An 18,683-nucleotide genomic window follows, 5' to 3' on the forward strand; every position below is an offset into this window, starting at 1 on the left:
AGGGGTTTTTAACATATCAAGTTGCAAAAGTAAAAGAAGCTAAAATAACAAAGCTTAAAAAAAAAAACACAACTCCTGAAAACTCAAATGCTTTCAAATACTTAAATAAAATTTTAAGCCTGAAGTGCTTTCACAAAAATGGGGACAAAAATGTCAAGAATCAACAACAGTAAAGAAACATTATGTAAAATACACAAAATAATATACCTCTCTCTTATTTCTTCTTGCAACCTTGAGGAATTCCATAAGGATCTGTAGTTGGGCTGCATGTGATTCCTATAATAGAAAATTATAATTGTTCTTTTAAAAATACAACTTTGAGTTCAAAGTCTTCTCTAACACCACAGTATAATCAGTATGAAGCAACTTTATTCATCCATTTAAGTTAGTCTCATTTCTATTTTGTCAGTTTTCTACTTGCTAATTGGCATTTTTAAAAGCAAGCCATCACAGGCTTCCCCAGTTGCTCAGTGGTAAAGAATCCGCCTGCCAATGCAGGAGACACGGGTTCAATCCCTGGTCCAGGAAGATCCCACATGCCATGGAGCCAAGCAGGCCTGAGCATCACAGCTACTGAGCCTGTGCTGAGAGCCCGGGAGCCACAACTACCGAGCCCACACACCAGAGCCCATAACCATGGCAAGAGAAGTCACCATAATGAGAAGCCCTCAGACCACAACTAGAGAGTAGCCCTTACTAGCCAGTCAAAATTTGAAGCATCACTGAGGTATTAAACATACTGAAAAAAGCATGGCCACTTTGGCTTGCAGGATATTAGTGCCCAGACCAGGGACTACTCAGCCCCTTGGCAGTGAAAGCACAGAGTCCTAACCACTGGACAGTCAGGGAACTCCCCACTTCACTTTCAATGAACTGAAACTAGCTCAAGCAACAAGTGAGCTCCAACTCAGCTAAATTCCTGATGAGACCAAAGAGGTCAACCTCTTATCCTTGTTTCCTGACAAACGAAAACACAAGACCATTCAGGAAGAAAGTATTAACCACTTTAGTCTATCTATACTGCTCTTGAATACAGAACATCTAAGACATAATTATAAAATTACAAGACATGAAAAGAAGTAGGAAAGTTAAGAGAAAAAAGCAGGCTAAAAGAACAAAATTCAGAGATGACTCACAAGCTGGGATGAGCAAAAAAAAAAAAAAAGACTTTAAAATATTTCCATATATTATTAAAGAATTAAAAGAAAAAATGAACAGGAGTGAAGAAACAGAAAATTAGAAAAGAACTGAAAAATCAAAGTGCAAATCCCAGAAATGAAGAATACAGTCTGAAATTTTAAAAAAATTTAAACAAAATAACTTCAGATAAAGTTAGGAACAGATGGACAGAGCAAAGAAATAACAAATTCAAAGACAGTTCAAAAAAAAAAAGCACCAGAAAAATGTGGGATAATATGAAAAATAAAACATATGATTGGAACCCTAAGGAAAAGTAGAGTGCACAGGGCTGAATAATGTTCACATGTTCAACAAACAGATCCTCTTGTTCTGTGAAACACAACCAAAATAAATATTTTTTAAATGAAACCTAGGAATACCATAATCAAACTACTGAAAACCAATGTCAAAAAGGACATCGTAAGAGCAGCTAAAAAGGATACACTATCTTAAGGAGAAGAACAGTAAGAATGACTGAAAACTTCATCAGAATCAAAGAAGCAAGCAGAAAATGAAAATATATCAATAAGGTGCTAAAAGAAAAACAAAAAACTAGACTTCTATGAAGATGAAACCTACCAGCTCTACAAGAAACAGAAAAGAAATCATACAGACAACAGGAAACTGACTCAGATGGACCCTCAAGTCTACACGAGAAAATGAAGACATCTCAAAGGGTAAATATACCGGTTCAAAAGAGTCCTTTTCTATCCTTTTTTGCAACATAGCTTCAAAAGACTAGTGACTTCTTAAAGCAAAAATAGGTGGAGTTTATAACATTTATAATTTGAATCACAAAAGGCAGGAGCTTGGTAAATTTAAATACTATAGGATCTTACATTGTCCAGAAAATGATACATAGTCGACCCTTAAACAACACAGGTTTGAAGTGCATGGGTCCACTTATACCCGGCGTTTTTTCAATAAATACAAACTGCAGTACTACATGATTCACAGTTGGCTGGATACACAGATGATGACCTATGGCTATGGAGGACAGATTATAAAGTTAGATCCAGATCTTCAAATTCACAGGGGTCAGCACGTCTACTTCCTGCACTGCTTAGAGATCAACTGCACATTTAATGCTGATTTGAATACAGTGTCCTGGGAGTGTTATACTATAAACTCAAGGTTGATTGTGAAAAGTAAAAGAGGAATTCTGTAATCTTTCGAGAAACCATTAGAAATATAATAATTATAAGCAACATGCAAAAAATAGAGAAGATAATACGATAAGTTGAAATCCTGGAAACACAATGCTCTCTAAAGAAAGCAAGAAAGGAGAAACAGGAAATAAGGAATATATGGAAAACCAGAAAACAAATACAAATGTGGTAAGCTCAAACCCAACCACATCAGTGATCGTATTACATTTAAATGAACTTAAGCATTTGAATTAACGAGTTTATTAGATATCATTAAAAATTCAACTACATACAGTTGAGACACACTTTTAAAATATAAAGGCAACAATAAAATGGAAGTACAAAGATGCAGAAGAATATACCATAGAAATGCTAGTCATAACTAAACTACTTAAGCTATATTATCAATAACATAAGAAAATAAAAAAGCAGACTTCAGAACAAGGTATATTTCCAGCATTAAACACATACAATTCATAATGACAAAGGGGATGATTCATCCAGAAAACATCACAATCCTAAATATGCATGTATCTAATAATGAGCTCCAAAATATATGATGCAAGAATCATAGGAACCAATGAAAAATAAATAATCAAAAATATTTTTAACAAATCCCTGGCAGCCCACTCCAGTATTCTTGTCTGGAGAACCCCATGGACAGGGGAGCCTAGTGGGCTGCGGTCCACAGGGCTGCAAGAGTTGGACATGACTGAAATGACTTAGCACACATGCACACATCAATAACTGATGGAGCAAGGAAAAAATCAATATCTGAGTAATATTAACAAATGCTACATCCATAAAGCACAACAAGTAACACCATGTTTTTAAATAAAGATGAACATTTAACAAAACATAGACCTTATACTGAGCTATGACAAAAATTGCAATAAATTTCAATGGACCAAAAGCAAACAAATTGAACTTACAGGCTAAAATGAAGTGAGAAAGATAAGAATTCCTACTTCAAACAACAAACCAGCAGGCCAGTTATATGAATGGATGCATTTCAGACAAAGGAACAGAAATAATACATTATCCCAGGAGCTAGATGGAAAAACCTCCAAATACACAGGCAACAGGAGGAACACTCTCAAAAAGACTGCCTCAGCAGTGAGGCAAAATTAGCTAGACAAAAATCTATTCTAGTTCTCCCTAACAAAACTTAAAACACAAGCTTCAAGAGAATCAAGCTATTTTGAAAATACTTAACTACATGCCAGAACAAAGCTTAGGAATGTGTAAAGGAATACAAAATTAACAATATTAAACATGGTAAAATGTACAATTTCTGGCATCCAATCACAATATTAGTAAGCACGCAAATAAGGAAATGCTGCCCAAAATAAGGGGGGGAAAATCCATCATTTAAAACAGAAACAACAATGCCACAAATAATAGAATAAGGAAACACAGTCATAAAAGAGTCCTACAAGTTAGTACAAAGCATAAGGAGAGACAATGGAATATAGAAAAAAGCAGTGAACTTGACAACAGAAATAGAAACTACACAAGATGAACTAGATGGGGGAAAAGATAAAACATAAGTAAACAGAGCTGTTTATCCCTGAGCTGTGATACAACTTCAATCAGCCTAAGAAATGTGTAACAGGACTTCCCAAAGTAGAAAAGGTGGCAGAAAAATATTTGAAGAAATAATAACTGAAATTTTTCCAAATCTGGTGGAAACTATAATACTACCATCCAAGAATCTCAAAGAACCTCAAGAAGAAACATGAGGGAAAAAAAAAAACTATACCAAGGTATATCAAAGTCAAAATACTTAAAACCATAAAAAGAGCACACGCTGAGAGAAATACAGTTCATTTCAAGGATCAAGACTTCTCATCTGAAACAATGCAAGACACTGGACGATGGAGCAACGTCCTTAAAATACTGAAAGAAAAAGAGTATATCTAGAACTCTATACTTATTTGGAAGTCCCTTTCAGACACAAAGGATAAATAAAGACATTCTCAGATATAAACAATAAGAGAATTTATCACCAGCAGATCTACACTAAAAAAATAATAAAGGCTGTCTTTCAGGCAGAAGGAAAGTTAACTGATGGAATTTAAAAGAACAAATGAAAGAGTGAAGTGAATGGAAAACAAAAGAATGAAGTACACCAGAAATGATAAATATATGGGCATATACAGAACTTTTAAAATATCTCCATAGAGTACAATTTACTACTCAAAATTAATAATTAGGGAGTTATGATATACAAAGAAGTAAAACAATTGACAAAACCAGTACAAAGGCTGAGAGAGAAGAAATGTAAGTATATTGGTGTAAGGTTTTTATACTACCAATGAAGTAGGATAATATTACTTAAAGGTACAATGTAATGTAATGTAATGTAATGTATAATTATATTAAAAACCCAAAGCAATGACTAAGAAACCAAACAAAATGTTATATCTGACAAATAAAATTAAAGTCAACAAGACAAATAAAATAAAATCATAAAACATACTCAATCTAAAATCATATAAATCATTGTCTGATCATGATACAATTCAACTAGAATTCAATTATCAAAATACCATTTGACAAAGTAGCAATATCCAAAATACATACACACATTTCTTACAAATCAATAAAAAAAGACAAGCAATCTATCAGGAAAATGGGTATAGGCTATGAATAAGCAATTCAGATAAGAAACCAAGATAGCCAAACAAATGAAGAAATTGTCCTCACTAGTAATTAAAGATATACAAAAAATACAAAACAACAAAACACACACACACACACACAAGCATTTGGCTTAAACTATCAAACCAGCAGAAGCTAAAAAACAATACCAAAGTTTGATATGGTACAAACTCACAGAAGAGCAATTCGGCAATATTTAATACGGTTAAAATGTACATGTAAACCCTATGAATAGCAATTACACTTCTTAAATCACTTAAGTACTTATATACAAGCACAAGAAGACACGAATAACAACACTAAATGCATTGCTGACAATCATGAATACTGAATAACTTAAATGTCCATCAACAGGAGAATAGAAATGTTCATGCAATGGATAACTATAGAAGTTAAACAAACTAGATCTATATTCATCAGTGGAAACCTGAAAAACAAAAAGGCATATGTCAAAGGATAAACTCTGAAACTTCTAAATCATACAACAATACTAAATATGATTGTAGATATAAGTATATATTTTATTTAAAAAGGGTTACACACACTTCAGAAGGATTCTTACAAACTTTAAATGGTGATTACACTGGGAGAATGGAATGACATGAGAGGGTGTTAAGTATAAAAAAATAACATAATTCTCAAAAGGCAGATCTAAGAAAAAGTGTTACTATTTATTAAAACTAAAAGAAGGTAATCAAAAGTTGCATTATTTACTGTATTTTTCTGTATGTTGGAAACATTCATCCAGTTTCAGTTCAGTACAGTTCATTTGCTCAGTCATATCCAACTCTCTGTGACCCCATTATCCAACTCTGTGTCGCCAGGCTTTCCTGCCCATCACCAACTCCCAGAGCTTGCTCAAACTCATGTCCATTGAGTTGGTGACGCCATCAAACCATCTCATCCTCTGTCATCCCCTTCTTCTCCTGCCTTCAATCTTTTCCAGCAACAGGGTCTTTCCTAAGGAGTCACTTCTTCGTATCAGGTGGCCAAAGAATGGGAAATTCAGTATCAGCATCAGTCCTTCCAATGAATATTCAGGACTGACTTCCTTTAGGATTAACTGGTTTGATCTCCTTACTGTCCAAGGGACTCTCAAAAGTCTTCTCCAATACCACAATTCAAAAGCATCAATTATTCGGCACTCAGCTTTCTTTATGGTCCAACTCTCACATTCATACATGACTTCTGGAAAAACCATAGCTTTGACTACACAGACCTTTGTCGATAAAGTAATGTCTATGCTTTTTAATATGCTGTCGAGGTTGGTCATAGCTTTTCTTCTCTCTTAAATGAGCAAGCGTCTTTTAATTTCATACCTGCAGACACTATTCCCAGTGATTTTGGAGCCCAAGAAAATAAAATCTGCCACTATTTTCATTGTTTCCTCATCTATCTACCACAAAGTGATGGGACTGAATGCCATAATCTTAGTTCTCTGAATGCTGAGTTTTAGGCCAGCTTTTTCACTCTTCTCTTTCACTTTCATCAACAGGCTCTTCAGTTCCTCTTCACTTTCTACAGTAACAGTGGTATCATCTACATATCAGAGGTTATTGATATTTCTTCGAGCAATCTTGATTCCAGCTTGTGCTTCATCCAGCCCAGCATTTCACATGATGTACTCAGCATGTAAATTAAATAAGCAGGGTGACGAAATACAGCCTTGATGAAATACAGCCTTTCCCAATTTGGAACTAGTTTGTTGTTCTATGTCCGGTTCTACTGTTGCTTCTTGACCTGCATACAGATTTCTTAGGAGGCAGGTAAGGTGGTCTGGTATTCCCATCTCTTTAAGAATGTTCCACAGTTTGTCATGATCCACACAGTCAAAGGCTTTGGTGTAGTCAGTAAAGAAGTAGTAGATGTTTTTCTGGAATTCTCTTGTTTTTCTATGATCCAACAGACGTTGGCAATTTGATCTCTGGTTTCTCTGCCTTTTCTAAATCCAGCTTGAACATCTGGAAGTTCTCGGTTCATGTACTGTTGAAGCCTGGCTTGGAGAATTTTGAGCATCAATTTGCTGGCATGTGAGATGAGTGCAGTTGTGCCATAGTTCAAACATTGTTTGGCACTGCCTTCGGAGTGGAATGAAAACTGACCTTTTCCAGTCCTGGGGCCACTGTTGAGCTTTTCAGATTTGCTGGCATATTGAGTGAAGCACTTTCACAGCATCATCTTTTAGGATTTGAAATAGCTCAAGTGGAATTCCATCACCTCCACTAGCTTTGTTCGTAGTGATGCTTCCTAAGGCCCACTTGACTTCACACTCCAGGGTATCTAGCTTTAGGTGAGTGATCACACAATCGTGGTTACATGGGTCACTAAGATCCTTTTTGCATAGTTCTGTGTATTCTTGCCACCTCTTCTTAATATCTTTTGCTTCTGTTAGGTCCATCCCATTTCTGTCCTTTATTGTGCCCATCTTTGCATGAAATGTTCCCTTGGTATCTCTAATTTTCCTGAAGAAATCTCCAATCTTCCCCATTCTATTGTTTTCCTCTATTTCTCTGCACTGATCACTGAGGAAGGCTTTCTTATCTATCTTTGCTGTTCTTTGGAACTCTGCATTCAGATGGGTATATCTTTCCTTTTCTCCTTTGCTTCTCTTCTTTTCTCAGCTATTTGTAAGGCCTCCTCAGACAAATCTGCCTTTCTGCATTTATTTTTCTTGGGAATAGTTTTGATCACCACCTCCTGTACAATGTCACGAACCTCCATCCATAGTTCTTCAGGCACTCCATCAGATCTAATCCCTTGAATCTATTCACCACTTCCACTGTATAATCATAAGGGATCTCATTTAGGTCATACCTGAATGGCCTAGTGGTTTTCCCACTTTCTTCAATTTAAGTCTGAATTGGCAACAAGGAGCTCATGATATGAGACACAGTCAGCTCCTAGTCTTGTTTTTGTTGACTGTATAGAGCTTCTCCAATTTTGGCTGCAAAAAATATAATCAATCTGATTTGGGTCTTGACCATCTGGTGATGTCTATGTGTAGAGTCATCTCCTGTGTTATTAGAAGAGGATATATGCTACGACCAGTGCATTCTCTTGGCATACTCTGTTAGCCTTTGCCCTGCTTCATCTTGTACACTGAGGCCAAACTTGCCTATTACTCTTGGTATCTCTTGACTTACTACTTTTGCATTCCAATCCCCTATAATGAAAAGGACATGTTTTTTTGGTGTTAGTTCTAGAAGGTCAGGTAGGTTTTCATAGAATCGTTCAAATTCAGCTTCTTCAGCATTAGTGGCTGGGGCATAGACTTGAATTACTGTGCTACTGAATAGTTTGCCTTGGAAAAAAGAGAGATCATTCTGTCGTTTTTGAGATCGCATCCAAGTACTGCATTTTGGACTCTTTTGTTGACTATGAGGGCTACTCCATTTCTCCTAAGGGATTCTTGCCCACAGTAGTAGATATAAAGGTCATCTGAATTAAATTCACCCATTCCGGTCCATTTTAGTTCACAGATTCCCAAAATGTCAATGTTCACTCCTGCCATCTCCTGTTTGACCACTTTCATTTTACCCTGATTCATGGATCTAACATTCCAGGTTCCTATGCAGTATTGTTCTTTACAGCATTGGACTTTACTTCCATCACCAGTCACATCCACAGCTGGGAGCTATTTTTGCTTTGGCTTCGTCTCTTCATTCCTTCTGGAGCTATTTCTCCACTCTTCTCCAGTAGCATATTGAGCACCTACCGACCTGGGAAGTTCATCTTTCAGTATCATATCTTTTTGCCTTTTCCTACTGTTCATGGGTTCTCAAGGCAAGAATACTGAAGTGGTTTGCCATTCCCATCTCCAGGGGACCAAATTTTTTCAGAACTCTCCACCATGACCCATCCATCTTGGGTGGCCCTGCACGGCAGGGCTCATAGTTTCACTGAGTTAGACAAGGCTGTGATCCATGTGATCAGTTTGGTTAGTTTTCTGTGATTATTAGAGTGCAAAGTAAAACAAGAAAACAATAATGTAAAAATGCTATAATACCTATGATACCTTTGTTTCTGAACTGCCTCTCTCTTCAAAAAGATCTGAGTTCTAAAACTAAGATACCTGTATTTCTTCAATTCTAAGAGACAAAAGCACGCAAAGATTAACACTGACAAGTCAAATGAGGAATAAGGGTAACAGCTCTCACATTCAGTATGTAAATCTGTCTATCTCCAGTACAGAAGCCCCCACATACCTTTAAATGTGCCTGCAGTGTGACAGTCCAGAAAGTCTCTCTTTTACCGCCACCAGGGGAAAAGCTTCTAGTGTTCTCTTAAGGTCAACAGCTCTGAGTGGTACAGGAAGGGATCAGAGAGTCCAACTGCTTCTTAGTCGGATTCTGAACAAATTATCCTGTTTTCAACCTTTACTCTATGAGGTATCTCATGCTCCCAAATCCAAGGAAGGCCTTTTTTCCATAATCTAAATAGCAGTTGGTTCCCACCAATTCCCTAACGCTGACTCAATTTTCTCAAATCTAATCTATGGCTTTTCATCCACCTACTTTATAGCTTAAGAAAGTATATTGTCTCTTCTCCTATTCTTTTGCCTTTTAAAAATCACTTTACTGTCATTTTAATGACATTAAGGGAGCAAGATACCCAGCATCTAGCACACAGTAGATGCTAACAGAAAACCATGTTAAAAAGCACAGAAGGGTTTTGGCAACAATTTCTGGGATAAGAGACCTAAAGTAAAAGCAACAAAACAAAAAACAAGTATAACTATATCAAATTTACAAGCTTCTGCAAACCAAAAACATGATCAACAAAATGAAAAGGCAACCAATAGAATGGGTGAAAATACTTACAGATCATATATCTGATAAGAGGTTAATATACAAAATACTGTACATAAAGAATTAATATAATTCAATAGCAATTTAGGAAAAAAAAAAAACCCCAAATAATGTAATTTTAAAATGTGCAAGGGATTTTCCAAAGAAGATATTCAAATAATCAACAGGTATATGAAAAGGTGTTCAACTGCAAATCATTAGGGAAATACAAATCAAAACCACAAGAAGACATCACTTCACACTAGTCAGAATGGTCACAGTCAAAAGGACAAGAAAGAACACATGCTGGTGAGGATGTGGAGAAAAGGGAACCCTTGTGCCCTGCTAGAAGGAAAGTAAACTGGTATAGCCACGATGGAAAACAGAATGGAGGCTCCTCAAAAACGTTAAGAATAAAACTATCATGTCATCCAACAATCCCACTTCTGGGTATATATCCAAAGGAAATTAAACCATTATGTCAGAGAAACACCTGCACTGTCACGTCCAATGCAGCATTACTTACAACTGCCAAGGTATGTTGGTAACCTAAGTGTCCATCAGCGCATGACTAGATAAAGATGTGGTGTGAAAGTGAAAGTCGCTCAGTCGTGTCGGACTCTCTGAGACTCCATGACCTATACAATCCATGGAATTCTCCAGGCCAGAACAATGGAGTGGGTAGCCTTTCCCTTTTCCAGGGGATCTTCCCCACCCAGGGATCGAAACCAGACCTCCTGCGTTGCAGGCAGATTCTTTACCAACTGAGCCACAGGGTGGGACATACATATAATGAAATGCTATCCAGCCACAAAAAGGAAGGAAACGCTGCCATCAGTGACAGCATGGATGGACCTCGTGAGCAGTATAATGAAATAAGTCAGAGAGACAAGCACCGTATGATCTCGTGTACATATGAGTCTTAACACACACAAAAAACCCCAAGCTTAGAGAAAAAGATCGGATTTGTGGTTACCAAAAGCAGGGAACAGGGGAAATTGAATAAAGGTTAAAAAGTACAATTTCCACAACCTAAATGTCCACTAACAGAGCAATGGATAAAGAAGAGGTGATAAACACACACAATGGAATTTTACCCAGCCATAAAAAGGAACAAAATTGAGTCACTTGTAGAGACATGGATGGACCTAGAATGTCATACAAAGTAAAGTTTAAGTCAGAAAGAGAAAAGCAAATATCGAATATTAAAACATATACATGGAATCTGGAAAAACGGTATAGATGATCTTATTTGCAAAGCAGAAAATAAAGACAAGACGTAGGGAATAAATACATGGACACCAAGGGTGAAGGAAAAGGGGGAGAAACTGGGAGACTGGAATTGGCACATATATACTACTGACACTATGTTTAAAATAGAGAACTAGAACTTCCCTGATGGCTTAGAGGTAAAGAATCCACCTGCCAATGCAGGAGACATGGGTTTGATCCCTGATCCAGGAGGATCCCACATGCTGCAGAGCAACTATGCCTGTGAGCCACAACTATTGAGCCTGTGTTCTGGAGTCCTGGAACCGTGACTTCTAAAGTTCATATGCCCTAGAGTCTGTGCTCCATGAGAGAAGCCACCGCGATGAGAAGCCCCCTAACTGCAACTAGAGAATAGGCCCCACTCATCACAACTCGAGAAAAGCCTGTGCAGCAATGAAGACCCAGCACAGCCAAAAGTAGACAAATGAAATTATATTAAAAATGTTTAAATAAATAAAACAAAACAGATAACTGTGAGAACATACTGTATAGCACAGGCAACTCCACCTAATGCACTACGGTGACCGGAATGGGAATGAGTCCTGAAGGATGGGGTCTATGAACATGTACAGTGGATTCATTTTGCTGCACAGCAGAAACAAACACAACATCATAAAGCAACTACACACCAATAAAAATAATTTTAAAAAAATTAAAAGGGAAAAAACAAACAAAAAAGTACAGACGTCCAATTTTAAGATAAATAAGTAACGAGGATACAATGTATAAAAAGATAACTATAGTTAACACTAGTGGAGGGTATATCTGAAAGTTGCTAAGCGAGTAAATTCTAAAAAAGCTCTCATCATGGGAAAAAAAAACAAAAAACTTTTCTTCTTTGTTCTTTTATCTATATGAGATGACGTTAACTACATTTACTGGAATAATCATTTTACAATATATATGTGTCAAGCCGTTATGCTATACACCTTAAACTTACGCAGTGCTATACATCAATCTTGGCTTCCCAGGTGGCACCAGTGGTAAAGAATCCTCCTGCCAATGCAGGAGACACAAGAGACATGGGTTCGAACTCGGGGTAGGGAAGATCCCCTAAAGAAGGGAATGGCAACCCACTCTGGTATTTCTCACCTATAAAATCCCATGGACAAAGGAGCCTGACAGGCTACAGTCGATGGGGTCCCAAAGAATCAGACACGACTGAACAACTAAGCAATGATATATCAGTTACATCTCAACAAATATGAAAGAAAGAAAAGCAAATAAAAGATAAAGCCATCCCACTCTCCCCCCCCAGAAAAACCACAGGAGAAATTCCCACCATGAAAAAGACACAACAGGGAGGCTCATTTTAGTCAGCTCAATCTCAACTAGTCCTTTCTCCCACTAAGAAATTCCCATTCTACTCAGTTTCATCCAGACCTAAGCTATTTTAATCAGAATCAATCCACAGAATTTCTTTAAAATCAAGTTGAGAGGCCCTTTTTCTTCTTTTATCAAAAAACATAAATTCGCAAGTACAGATGACCACACTATCTGCCATGGGATAAAAACCCAAAAAAAGAAAATCAAACCTGTCCCAAAGAAACAGTCATGAGAAGAAAAACAGAAACTCTCCTGACAACATTCAAATGCCTGATTTCGTTTCCATATAGTCACCAAAGAAGTGATGGTTCCCATGTTCCTAACACTTGCTTGTTAAGCTCTTCCTTTTTATGTGTGTGAGCTTCTCCCTTCCTTATTCAGTCAATTTATATTCCCTTTTTGTTCAAGGTAGTTTAGGGTGGGTATCTGCTTACACTAACGTATACAGTCTTTATTTGAATAGAGCATACTCAATTCCTAACTAATACATGCAAATTCTCATTTTATATGTTTTACATTTATTTACCTGAAATAAATGCAACTTTTCACTTATTTAGATTCCATTACACGAAAATAGGACATAATGTTGTTCCAGTTCCCATCTTTCTAAATGCCCTTAGTTAAGCCATCAATTGCCGCTACTACTAACCAACACCTGCTGGAAGGATTTTATATAAATAAAAATAATCCCTATTTTCTCCTCCAAATTCCACATATGAAGAGGGGAAGATTCATTAGAAGAAAAAAGATCAATAATAATTGTTCCCCATTAAAATGAAGCTCTACTTTCTCATGATCTGAACACTCAGCTTTTGTTAATAAAAATTGGGCACTGCGAGTAAGTTGTATTATAAGGAATTTGTTCTTTGAATTGAAAAAGGGAAATCTTATAAGTGGTAGCTTATGGATGACTCTTGCTGAATAAAACTGAACTGACTGAGTAACACTACCCTATTATTTTTAAATATTTCTATATCTTTTTAAAATAAAATTTTTAAAATTCAGGGGCCACTTACTGCTTCCAGTTGTTTCTTCTTCTGCACTAGTAACTCCAGCATGAGGTTGACATTAGCCAAATCAAGGTTATCTTGGTCAGTTCCCAACAAATCCTGAAATATTTGCCACCTGTGGCCATTCTAAAAACAAAGAAGAAACCCAACTTCACAAAACTGTTTTAGAGAGTCAAAAACAAATGCTTGCTACTTTCTAATATGTTTATTACATATCAAAAGTAAACTATTCCTTCCCAGCTAGTGGCTCCCCAATGCCTTCTAAATATAATTTAATCACTATTTCTCCCTTAAATAAATTTAAATGATATGAAAGGCACATTCAAGATATGTCAAGTCAGCTTCTCTAAAGGTGTAATTCCCTTCGAAACAAGTGCCTAGATTTTAATTACTTGTCTAACCATATTTTCCACTTTGTATTTGGTAAGGTAATAATTTAAGTTCACTTCCTTCGGTAATTTGGGGTTAGTCCTCTTAAATTGAGTCTTTTAACAGTTTTTTTTTTTCCTCAAATGACCACTCATAATTTCATCCTGCCATATAATTCTTTAAATGCAATGTGTTACAAGCCAACTGACTCAGTATTACCCCACCAGATCTTTCAAAAGAGTATATTTTAGACAATTCAGATAAAAGAAAGCAGTTTATTGAATAGCATAATCCTAGATATCCTTTAAGAAAAATCAGTAATATGCTAAGCTTGAATACCCAATTAATATTAAACCAATGAACACAGCAAAATGAAATTTATTAAAAATAGTAGTAAAAGAGTTGAAACATACGGTGCTACTCACTGAGTGGTCCAATTTGAACCTCTTTTCCTCAAATCTTTGCTTCTGTTTGAGAATGAGCTCATTCACTGAAAATAAAAACAAAACAAAAAGCACATATAATCTGTACTTTTATTAAATGACCTATCTAACTGTTCTATTTAAATAGATTCTATTTAACTTTAAAAAGTCTCAAATCTCAGAAAAAAAAAAATGCTAAGCAGAATATGCTATTTTTTCCCCAAATTAGAAACAGTTTTGCCACCGCTACTACTACAACTACCACTATTATTACCATTACTATTACTGCAAAAGGAAAATTCTTCAGAATATGTACTTTCTCCTACATGTGTCAGCGATGACACTATCAGCATCTGGAAACAGCTCTTGGCTGTAAGGACCGTTTCACACTCTACAGGGTAAGTGGCCGATTCTATGAGGGAGGCACTAAAAGGTTTCATTTGTTGTTCTTTTTGCTTGCGACTTTTCTATAAATATCATGGCAAACACAGTCGGTTACCTACCCAAAAGCCATTCTAACCCTTTTTTAAAAAATAAGAACATGAGGGGCTTCCCTGGCCCTCCAGTGGTTAAAACTCTGCACTTCCACTGCAGGGGGCGCCAGCCTGATCCCGGTCCGCGAACTAAGATTCCACATAGCGCTCGGTGTGGTCAAAAAATTAAATAAATAAAAATAAGAATATTATTTTTTCCCAAATGTCAGAATGCCAACTGCCATATACTTTCAGATGGGCTAGATCCCTCCCTGGCCCTACGGAATGATGCTTGACTTAACCTAAATCCATTAGTCATCCTCTTGACAGTGACTGACAAAATGGTTAATTACTGAGACCTCATTTTGCCCAGTAAAGGGTATGCTATCTTTCAGAAGAGAAGGCTTGAATGAGATTTTTGTCTGCCTTCATTTAGGGATGATACCTGGAATCACTTAGAGCCACCCTGCATCTCTCTTGAGGGGAGCTAGCCAAAGGACCAACACATCTGCTGGGGAAGGAAGACCAGAAAGATGGAAAGAATCTGATCATATCACTGAGATATCAAATTAACTCAATCTAGAAATTCTTTCTGTGTAAATCAATACATTTCCTTTAATGTTCCAGCCACTCCTAATAGATTTTTCATCTTTAACACCCAACTGATTTAAAAAAAAAAAAACAAAAAAACCCTCATAAAAGAAAAGAGCAACTAGCACCAAGCTAGTTTAACGTACTGGTCTTTAATTTACAGATGTTATCCTATGGGTTATTCTTTGCATTTTAGAAATGAGGAAATACTAGAAAGAGCACAAGAAAGTTACTCATGGTGACATACAATACAAGACAAAGCCAGGATATAAACCTAACTAATACTTCCCACCATACCACAATTTACTACAAATATTTTCTAAAAATTCAGAGAGATACCAGGGCCATGCTAGAAACCAAGGTTTAAAGATAAGACTCAACCTAAGTAAGACTTAAAGACGCAAGCAACTAGGAGTAAGCAGACAAACACATACAATGCATCACTTATAATATGATAATCAGTACCATCACTGAACAGATTTAAGAACACAGGAAAAGGAGCTATTAAAATGTTAACGAGTACACTTCACACAGGAGATGACATCAGAACTGGGCCATAATAAGCACACAGAGACTCACTAACCAGGAAAAGAAGTGGAAAAGAATTCAAATAAGGCTGTGTGAGAATCTCCCTGGTGATCCAGTGGTTAGGACCCACCGCCATGGGTCTGCACTCAATCCCTAGTCAGGGAACCAACATCCAACAAGCCACATGGTATGCCCCCAAAACGGGGTGGGGTAGGGGTAGGAGGGAGTAGAGGGGGTAAAAATCTCAAGAAATCTCATTTTAACACTGGCCATGAATGTTCCAAATCCTTAATTGGAATTCTCTGGATCCTTATAATAGCCATAGTACTAAGAACAAATAATGCCTTTCTCGGACGTCCCTGGTGGTCCAGGGGTTAAGAGTCCACCGTGCAATGCAAGGGACACAGGTTTGATCCTTGGTCGGGGAGCTAAGTTCCCACCTGCCATGGGGCAACTGAGCCCACAGGCCACAACCAGTGAAGACTATATATGTTGCAACAAGAGCCCATGCCCCAAAACAAGGACAGCACAGCCAAAAAAACAAATAAACAAAATGCCTTTCTACTGCTAAAGAGTTCATTCTAGCAACTGTCATTTTAGAGGCAAGATAGCAAAGTAAAAGCACATATTCAAGTCAGGACCAAATCCCATACTAAGGACCAAATCCCAATTCCACCATTTACAGGGGCTGTTGAACTTTACACAAGTTACTTGCCTTCTCTGTGCCTTAGTTCCCCCAGGGGAGGAATGCAGATGACAACAACTACCTATGTCATAAGACGGAGAATGTATAAAGTGCCTGGAAAAGTACTTGGCAGTAGTAAAGACATTATATGTGTTGGTGACTTTTTATAAAACACAGATTTTAAATTTTGCATGCATGTTGTCTTTTACATTAAAGAGTAAGAAAGTCATTCATTAGGGAGGTAAGACCATTCAATTTACAAATTTTATCCACAGAGAACACTAGAAAACAGATTGCTGCGGTGGGGGTGGTGGTAGGGGCAGGGTGTAGCTGGAGGAAGATCATGCATCACAGAAGGACAGCGAGAGCTAGAGTAAGCCCTAGAAGGAGTGCAGGAGAGCCACTGCAGAGCTCAGAGGAGACACACCCCCTTGCCCCGCACGAGCCTTCCAGCAACAGTAGAGAAAGAGAGCCCAGATTCCGCAATCCCCAGACTCACTTGCCCACAGCCCCGCTCTGTAATTTCACGTTCTCAGTCACAAGCTGCAACCCTGCTTCCCAGTCCCTGGGACAGCTTCAGGCTAAATAGGGGACCTAACAGATCCCCATTCCTGAACACACTGGGACAAAAAGCAGCCTGGTAAGCAGAAGGGTCCCCAGAACTCCCTACATGTGAGTGGAAGAAGCCTCTTGATGGAAGTGAAAGAGGAGAGTGAAAAAGTTGGCTTAAAACTCAACATTTAAAGAACAAAGACCATGGCATCTGGCCCCATCACCTCATGGCAAATAGATGGGGAAACAATGGAAACAGTGACAGACTTTATTTTCCTGGGCTCCAAAATCACTGCAGATGGTGACTGCAGCCATGGAATTAAAAGACGCTCGTTCCTTCGAAGAAAAGCTATGAAAACCTAGACAGAATATTAAAAAGCAGAGACATTACTTTGACAACAAAGGTCCATCTAGTCAAAGCTATGGTTTTGCCAGTAGTGATGGATGGATGTGAGAGTTGGACCATAAAGAAGGCTGAGCGCCAAAGAATTGATGTTTTTGAACTGTGGTGCTGGAGAAGACTCTTGAGAGTCCGCTGAACTTCAAGGAAATCAAACCAATCCATCCTAAAGGAAATCGGTCCTGAACATTCACTGGAAGGACTAATGCTGAAGCTGAAGCTCCAATACTTTTGGCCACTTGATGCAAAAAACTGACTCACTGGAAAAGCCCCTGATGCTGGGAAAGACTGAAGGCAGGAAAAGGGGACGACAGAGGATGAGATGGTTGGATGGCATTACTGACTCAAAGGACATGAGTTTGAGCAAACTCCAGGAGCTGGTGATAGACAGGGAAACCTGGCATGCTACAGTCCATGGGGTCACAAAGAGCCAGGACACGACTGAGCAACTGAACTGAAGAGCAAAGAGGACAGAAAGGCAAAAAGTGAGAGTTGTGCCCCTTCTGGGGGAAGGGAGAAGGAGAGAAGAAAGGTAGCTGCTGCTGCTAAGTTGCTTCAGTTGTGTCCGATTCTGTGCGACCCAATAGACAGGAGTCCACCAAGTTCCCCTGTCCCTGGGAATCTCCAGGCAAGAACACTGGAGTGGGCTGCCACTGCCTTCTCTGGAAGAAAACTAGAGGAAGAAGAAAAAGGAGGAACTGTAGTGTAGGGCTTAGGGCATGAAAGGAAAAAATCAAAATACCTGTCTTGACAAAAAAATGCATGAGTCTAAAGACCAGAAAACCAAATCCACTTGTGTTTGGGGTGTATGACTTCCAATTAATTCTTTGCTCTCACTAAAACTGAAGAAACAAGTGGACTTGCTAATGATTATGGCAGTAAAAAAAAAAAAATTTTTTTTTTTTTTGCTAAATAAATGCTTCTTTTTTTGAAGCATGTAATTCAGAAGGAGGTCAAAGAAATAAGTGACACTGCTGGAACAAAGTTCCTTCAATCCCCATCAAAGTATTTATGTAAGCAGAGTTTCTCATGATTTACCCTTTTCAAAATAAAAAGTCTTAAACTTACACAATATGTCAATTATATCTCAAATCTTTTAAAAAAACCGTGATGATCCTAAATAAATAAGAAAAATATAAATGAAATTGAATCCCTGCCTTAGTAATAACTATCAGTGGCAATGGAACTAATTGAGAAGAACACCATCACACATTAAGCAGCCATTTTCAATAAATTTTTATGTTTAATACTTTATAAAACTTGTACATATTTATTTG

General features: G+C 37.6%; 1 protein-coding gene across 4 annotated transcripts in view; it reads right to left on the bottom strand.

Moving 5' to 3' along the window:
* The window catches only part of COP1 (COP1 E3 ubiquitin ligase), a 226,255-nt gene that overhangs the window by 170,097 nt on the left and 37,475 nt on the right, over window positions 1-18,683 (bottom strand). For 2 of the 4 annotated variants that reach the window (XM_065936107.1, XM_065936104.1), the window contains exons 4-6: window positions 14,169-14,245; window positions 13,393-13,512; window positions 208-276 (exon numbers count right to left, since the gene is read on the bottom strand). In XM_065936107.1, the coding sequence (XP_065792179.1) occupies window positions 208-276; window positions 13,393-13,512; window positions 14,169-14,245 (266 nt within the window). The remainder of the gene's footprint in view (window positions 1-207; window positions 277-13,392; window positions 13,513-14,168; window positions 14,246-18,683) is intronic. The other 2 variants (XM_065936105.1, XM_065936106.1) reach the window with 2 other exon arrangements.

Source organism: Muntiacus reevesi, chromosome 5, assembly GCF_963930625.1.
Source record: "Muntiacus reevesi chromosome 5, mMunRee1.1, whole genome shotgun sequence".
NCBI classification, from domain to species: Eukaryota; Metazoa; Chordata; class Mammalia; order Artiodactyla; family Cervidae; genus Muntiacus; species Muntiacus reevesi.